Genomic DNA, 8,232 nt, shown 5'->3' on the forward strand with positions numbered 1-8,232 from the left:
TTCTTTTACTGTATGAGCATAATATCTTAATATCAGTGATGAAAGCACATATATATGTATACTATAACTTAAAAAAGGTTTCTATATTCAAGAAGCGATGTAAGGTATAATTTGTAGAGTGACTTGTATATTGAACCATAGAGTAAGAAAGTTGTAAATTGTATTATGTTGTTTACTAAAAGTTGGTCAATAAACTAAACTAAACTACTTGATAAAGCTGTTTCTAGAGAAACGTCGTACTAATAAAGGTCCCTTATATATATATATATATATATATATATATATATATATATATATATATATGTATATATGCATATATATATATTTATATATATACATATATATATATATACATATATACATATATATATGTGTATATTTGTATACATACATGTATATATATATATATATATATATATATATATATATATAGATAGATAGATACAGAGAGAGAGAGAGAGAGAGAGATGCAGAGTATGTGAGGAGTATGGTGATAGAGTGGACAAGGGCGCCACGTCTGGAGGTGAGAAACCAGAGGGAAGTAATTCGTAACGAAGATTCTCGTAATAGGCCACCTCGCAGAGCAGGCCACAGTTGAAATAAGAATTGTATGTATATGTTCATGTGTGTGTGTGTGTGTGTGTGTGTGTGTATGTGCATAGATAACAAAATTATAAATATGACAAATACTGCGGCACCTCTATTGCGACACAAATCTTTATCCACCTCTTGAGACATGTGCATTATTTCCAAGTGAACCTAAGATGGATCCGTTTTCCACCATAATAGTTTGATATTTATGTCCTCTTCCTGGGCTCCTGAGAATCCACATCACTGGTTTTTTGTGGAAGTACAGAATCGACGTACTGCAACCCTGCATTAATGCAGAGGCAGGCAGACCCGGGGGGTGGGGGGGGGTGCAAGTGATGGAATCTTCACAACATGGAAGCCCAAACTGACGAAGGAGTTGACATTAGAATCTACAGCCAACCCGATCGAACCTGACCCGTCACTTGGGACTTGCCTGAGACAATAACCTTCCCCGACCCGGACGATGGAGTAGGTGAAGCCGAGCGAGGAGGTTCGGATTTAGGCTCTAGAGGTTTGGACGCAGGAGGTTTAGAGGCTGCTGGGGTCACTGTGACGGAGGGAGGCCCGGGAGGTTTGGAGGGAGCAGGAGCAGCTGGTTTTGAGGGACTGATTGGCGGAGGCTTGGATGCTCCTGCTGTGGGAATAGGTTTAAGGCCTGCATCACCTCCAGGGGCACTAGGTTTAGGGGGACCTGCTGGGGCACTAGGTTTAGGGGGACCTGCTGGTGGAGGTTTAGGTTTGGAGGCGCCTCCTGGCTGTGGTCGAGAGCCTCCTTGGGGTTCTCCTGGATTACCACCGTCTTTGAAGGCTGCAGGCACCTTTATCTTCCCAGGGGCTGGTCCAGGAGGGCCACTAGGCTTTGACGAAGGTTGTGGAGGAGGTTGTTTGGGTGCGGTTGGTTTAGGTGGGGTTGGTTTGGGTGAGGGTGGTGTGGGCGTAGGACTGCGACTTCCGGTCCTGAACTGTGGTTTGCCAATCCCGTCTTGTTTCTTATCGACCTCCAACTGTTTGTTGGCCTGCTCAGCCTTCTGCTGGCTGGCAGCCTGGTTTTCCAGAGCTTTCATTCTCTCCTTCTCCTTCTTTAGCGTGTTGACCTTGAACTTGGCGTAGGCGACGCGAGTCGTCGGCGAGTATTTCTCCAGGTTCGGGTTGTATTCGCACAGAGTATCCGGGTTCATCGACTTCAGGAGCTTCTCGTTCTCGATATGGATACGGCGCTTGATGGAGGTCTGTGACCTTCGGAGGCTCGCCTCTGAGGACCCGATCTGGTCCTTCCTGAGCGACGCTTTCGAGACTCGTGCGTTCCAGTCCGTCTTCTGCTTCTTACCGATGGCCTTGGCCAGCTTGCCAAAGATGTTCTTGGGTTTCTTGTCTGTCGTGAGGATCTCTGTGATGATGCCTTCTACCATGCCGATGTTGAAGCCCTTCATCAACCGGCGCTCGAGAGCTCGGCCCTTCTTGCCCACCACCGCTGTGAACATTGAGAAGAGACTGGTCAGGTTACGAAGGAATCATATGCACTGATTATAAGGCACACACACACACACACACACACACACACACACACATACACACACGCACGCACGCACACACAACTACTGAATGAAAACTTACAACCAGTATTTGATACGAAAGCGGAGTTTAAAAGAGAAAAGGGCGAAGGAAACAAAAAATATATATAAATAAGACATAATGGAAATATGTGAAGTGTTTAAATTATTCGAGAAAATGATCATGAGAAAGACCTCAGGGCCAGATGAAATCTCAAACAGGATAATGAAAAAAGTGTAGAGTACAACTTATGGGATAGCGTACATCAACTGGTTCTATATTCTTTGAACGAGAGGAAGCTTCCATTGGACTAGAAATCTGCAAATGTGGTTCCAATATTCAAGGAAGGGAACAGGGAGGTGCCGATATATCACAGACCAGCATCCTTGACCAACTATAACGATCCGTTTCATTCCATTTAATAAATTCTGACCACAAATATGAAGAAAAAAATTGAACACCAATACAAGAAACATATTTTGTCACAAATGATATGAACACAGAACAGAACTAACGACCTCAATCGATCGTGGAACAGAACTAACAATGTCAGGCGTCTGCTACTTACTTGGGTCCTCTGTGTTCACCATGGACGTATTCATACCATTGTTCTTCAAGATGTCGATGAGTTCGTACCTGGAAAAGGGACGATTGGATGTGTATGAAAATAATGAACATAAACACATTGCGTAAAGGCCTTGCGTAAAGGCCTTGCGTAAAGACATCATTCACACACATGTGCCCTGAATAAATCACTATATGCCTTTACATATAATATTTATCATAGGCAAACATACCTCTATAGCTCAGAGGAGAAATTGAGCTATGCCACATACCCCGAGACAGAGGACCACATAGGGGGGGTTGGAAAACATATCAATACTTCAAGCCGTCACTGTTTCCCTTGACATGACATGGTGTGTATGTATATATATATATATATACATATATATATATATATATATATATATATATATATATATATATATATATATATACACATACATACAGAGAAAATTAGAAAAAGAATTAAAGGCAGAGAAAGAGAGCGAAACAGAGAGAGAGAGAGAGAGAGAGGGTGAGAGTGAGAGGGACGGAGAGAGAAAGAGGGAGGGAGGCAGGAATGAAAAGCCACATGTGTTTTCTAAGGGAACATTGATTCCAGATGCAGAGAGCTGCCCATACACGAGTGACTGACGACCATCACCTGAATGTAGAAATATCTTGCTTGACCTCATTTACGTCATCCTCGGTAACGCCCTTTTCGTCGGCTTTCCTCTGCTGTTCGGTGATGTAGCGTCTAACGAGAAGGCGCATGATGTTCATGTGGCGAAGGTCCTGCTTCTTGCGCGTCTGAAATTAACACACAGGATAAGAAACCATGAGAAACATGTTCGATGACCAGGCTGAGCGACCTCGCTCAAAATATTTAGATACTAAGTCAAAGTGTTCACACACACACAAACACACACACACACACACGCACACACACACACACACACACACACACACACACACACACACACACACACACACACACACACACACACGCAATAGGGGACCCGGTTTAGTCGCCGACGATTTGTCTATGTGGTACTGAGTTACAAGGTACCAGGGGTGTGTTATTTCGCCATGGTTGTTCATCTGTATCTGGATAGGGCGGTACGGGAGGTAGAAAATGAGGGTGCTGGACAGAGGATTGGAGATGGTTAGAGAGACTGGAGAGAACTGGGATATTAGCCATTTGTTGTCTGCTGCTGACAATTGGTTTGTGACTGGGTCCGAGGAGGGACTAAGGCAGCCAGTGATGAAGTTTGGGAACGTATGTGATAGGAGAAAGTATTACTATATGTGTGGAAAAGCAAAGTGATGAGATGTATAGTAGGTAAGGGTGGTAGCAAGCTCGAGGAAAGTCTCAGAGGAGATGGGTCAGAGGAAGTGGATAGTTTTGAATATTTAGGGTCTCATACAGCAGGGAACGGAGGACTGGGAGTGGAGGTAATCTGTAGAGTGAGAGAAGCAAATTAATACCTTGGAGGAATGAATAGTGTAAAGAGAAATAGGTATCTGGGGATGGATGCAAGTTTTTGGTTTTACGATCCTGGATTTGGAGCCACACACGAATCGATAACCCAAACAGCGAACTGTTACCAGGGGCTCCATATGTATCTGGGGATGGATGCAAGTTTTTGGTTTTACGATCCTGGATTTGGAGCCACACACGAATCGATAACCCAAACAGCGAACTGTTACCAGGGGCTCCATATGTATCTGGGGATGGATGCAAGTTTTTGGTTTTACGATCCTGGATTTGGAGCCACACACGAATCGATAACCCAAACAGCGAACTGTCACCAGGGGCTCCATATGTATCTGGGGATGGATGCAAGTTTTTGGTTTTACGATCCTGGATTTGGAGCCACACACGAATCGATAACCCAAACAGCGAACTGTTACCAGGGGCTCCATATGTATCTGGGGATGGATGCAAGTTTTTGGTTTTACGATCCTGGATTTGGAGCCACACACGAATCGATAACCCAAACAGCGAACTGTTACCAGGGGCTCCATATGTATCTGGGGATGGATGCAAGTTTTTGGTTTTACGATCCTGGACTTGGAGCCACACACGAATCGATAACCCAAACAGCGAACTGTCACCAGGGGCTCCATATGTATCTGGGGATGGATGCGGGTTTTTGGTTTTACGATCCTGGATTTGGAGCCACACACGAATCGATAACCCAAACAGCGAACTGTTACCAGGGACTTCTTACCTTCTCCTTGATCGACCCTCGTTCAGTCTTCCTCTTGACTCCCAGGAACCTCATCATGCCCTTGGGTGTCGGGATGATGTTGAAAGGCGGGGGCACGGTTCCGCCATCTTCGAAGTAGCTAAGCCAGAGTTTGGTTCGCGCGAACTTCCACTCTGTGTCAGAGCGTTCCTGCCAATATCAAAAGTGAAGGATGAAATGCGTAGTACTAGGAACTAGGGAACCTGTACTGACAATCGCCGACTAAGTTACGTAGTAATGAGTAAGTTAGGATGACCTGTGCATTGAGTGTGTTGAAAAAGTAATGGATCATAGATTATTATGGACCACCCGGGTCAAACCACCTGGTTTCACGAGATCGGTTTTTGTGAGAGAGGAAGAGAAACCTATAGGAACTTGAAAAAATAAAAATATGGTCATGTATAAAGGGGGGCTATTGCCAATGAGCTCTTTTTAAGGATATTTGTTAAATCCTAGATCGAGGCTCAGAACCAGAAGGCATGTGGTGGGAAGACTTGGGGATCAAGACGTGCGTCGAACACACATTTTTTTTTTTTTTTTTTTTGGGGGGGGGTGAGAGGTAAACTGAAATGAGAAGATGCAGCCTGAGAGAAAGTTGGATATGAATTGAATTTTAGTAGAAGAAAACTGTTGTGCGTATGTTTGTGCATGCGGACGTGTTTTTGTTCATGCGAAGAGCATGTTACGTTTCCCACAAGAAGTGAGTTGATTTCATTTCCCGCGTGTAACAGTGAATATCGTGTTGGGCGATATTCACTTGTTTATACACGATTTCTTGCGTATACCGCTCAGGGTACAGGCGCAGAAGACAAATAGTTAAATGGTGAGGTCTGGGTGTGATGTGTCGGGTTTGGCGTTTGTTTCTGGCGAACAGTCTTTCTAAATGTCTAGATTGAACGGGAATAATGCATTTCCTGAAGATGAGTCATCATAAATAGGGTAGGATTACCTTCAGGTTAAGGACCGGGAAGGAAAACGAAGTTCCTAGGAACCACAAACAAAAAGCGTTCTTCGATCACTGGAGGCCCATTAATATGACTTTCTCTTCTCGTCCTGACATCAGTGTATGAATCAACCTGTGCATATAAACATTCACAATAACAGATACATAACTACAGAATGCAGGCAAACACCTACTAACACAATGCCAGTTTGTACAAATGTTCACTGATACCAAATGCATAATTATTTGTAAGGTCTGTACTGATTACGTCACACATATGCGTAGATACCAGTGGCAGAGAGGAGGGCGAGGTGTCCGAGTTGGTATCGTCGACACCAATATGCATTCATTTGTTGATCTATTTATGTATTTTTTTTTTATCTACTTATATCTATCTATATTTGTTCAATCTGCATTGATGGAGGCATTTATTATGACTTCCGAGCATCAGAAATGGATACAGCCTCCTTTCTTTACTGCTAAATACCAATATGTTTATGAAGATATATACACTAAAACACCATAGTTATACCATGCAAAGCAGAAATCATCATGCATACGAAAGTAGATTAATATTTTCCTGGTGAATTAATAATATAGATATATAAAAAGTGGCTTAACCCTTTTGCGTATATGTTGTTTTTTCTCTGGTAAATTGAACAGCCTGCTGGCAGCCAGATTAAACATAAGGCAAATATAGATGCCACAGGGTTATTACGCACTACACACACACACACAACACCACTTGTTGATGTATTGGATAGCGTCTTGACCTCCCAAACGTGAAACCCCGAGTCAAGCTGCACTCAGGGTGTGAAAAGCTTTCACTGATAAAACAAGAAGTATCTTTCCCCTTTGAACAAAAGAATGGTGTGATCCACAATGGTCTTGGATAACACGTTGGATTCGTGAACGACAACCATTCCTTCTTTGGCGAAAGCTAAGAGGTTCTATATGGTCCAATCTGCGGATTATGGTGTGAATTTACAGCCACAAACCCCTAGGACCTTGTGCAACAGTGCTCTGATCATTTTCGCGTCTGGGCAGGGATAAAATTCATACCATTGAGTAGGCAAGCTCGGTATCACTACATCAGCAAGTCGCGCGCGAGCGTGTGTGTGTGTGTGTGTGTGTGTGTGTGTGTGTGTGTGTGTGTGTGTGTGTGTGTGTCCGAGTGCGTGCGTGTATGTTTTTGCTTGAAAATGATTACTAAGTCTATTCCATTCGTTAACCACACTGTTGGTAAACCAGTTTTTGTATATATCCTTCTTAAAATAGATTTGTCCAATTTATGCGTCTATGTGGAAAACTATACCCAAACATCCTTTAGACATATAGCCTTCCATAATTTATCTTAAAGACCTCTTAAACAACCTCCTATCTTTAATCGTGAGATCTTATGTCAATCTAATCTAATTTAGTGGCCTGAATACTTTAATCGTATAATCTCTTTCTCTTCGATCTTTCAAACTTGGCAGACCCAATGCTTTTAGCCGTTCCTTATATGGCTTACATGCCACGCTGGCAAACAGTTTGGTTGTCGCCCTTTGTATTCTCTCAATCTTGCTTATATCCTTCACTCTGTGTGGGGGACCATACCACCGGTGCATATTCTAGTCTTAGATGGATCAGGGTTTAGATTATTTATTTGTTTTTTGTTTGTTTGTTTGTTTCATCTCTTCATCCATATAGTGAAAAGTCACTTTAATTACCAGCAGCAATCTGTACGTCTCTACCACAACCTTGTTTATATGTTTGCAAGGTGACAGGTTGTCTGCTATCAACACTCCCAAGTCTCCCTCCTCTTTTGCTTTTGAAATGAGTTCACTTCCCAAGGAATAGCTTAAAGATGGTCTTTTGCAGCTATTGGCCAATTCCAGTACTTTGCATTTTTTATTATTATTAAACTTCATTTTCCATTCTTGGCTCCATGCAAAAAAAATGTCTAGATATTTATGCAAGAGCATACAGTCCTCCTCGTTTTTCACTGTTCTCATAATTTTTGCATCATCTGGAAATATGTTGGCATAGCTTGTTGTATCTCTCATCTTGTCATGGACATAGACAAAAAACATTATCGGTGCAAGCACTGAACCTTGTGGAACTCTGCTCGTTACTGCTCTCCATCTTGGCATCTTATCCTTTACTATTGTCCTCATGTATCTTCTCTTCAATATACATGAGGAGTGAAGACGAACGGGGAGGAACGGGGTAAGCTGGAAGTATATAAGCTGTCAATGATTTGTTTGTGTACACTGAGGAAGTCCTTTCAGGACGAAACGTTAGTATTAAAACTCCAACGGTTCCTTGTGTTTACCTCACCACCCTTCCACTCACTCTGCCTTACGCACT

General features: G+C 42.8%; 1 protein-coding gene across 2 annotated transcripts in view; it reads right to left on the reverse strand.

Annotated features, from left to right (window-relative positions):
• Positions 1–404: 404 nt before the first annotated feature.
• The window catches only part of trp (transient receptor potential), a 66,471-nt gene continuing 58,643 nt past the window's right edge, over positions 405–8,232 (reverse strand). The window contains exons 16-19 of one of the 2 annotated variants that reach the window (XM_076188270.1): positions 4,920–5,087; positions 3,350–3,495; positions 2,711–2,778; positions 405–2,062 (exon numbers count right to left, since the gene is read on the reverse strand). In XM_076188270.1, the coding sequence (XP_076044385.1) occupies positions 981–2,062; positions 2,711–2,778; positions 3,350–3,495; positions 4,920–5,087 (1,464 nt within the window). In that variant the 3' untranslated portion in view covers positions 405–980. The remainder of the gene's footprint in view (positions 2,063–2,710; positions 2,779–3,349; positions 3,496–4,919; positions 5,088–8,232) is intronic. The other variant, XM_076188269.1, reaches the window with a different exon arrangement.

This window comes from Oratosquilla oratoria, chromosome 7 (genome assembly GCF_046742065.1).
Source record: "Oratosquilla oratoria isolate Oo_2021 chromosome 7, ASM4674206v1, whole genome shotgun sequence".
In the NCBI taxonomy this organism is placed as follows: domain Eukaryota; kingdom Metazoa; phylum Arthropoda; class Malacostraca; order Stomatopoda; family Squillidae; genus Oratosquilla; species Oratosquilla oratoria.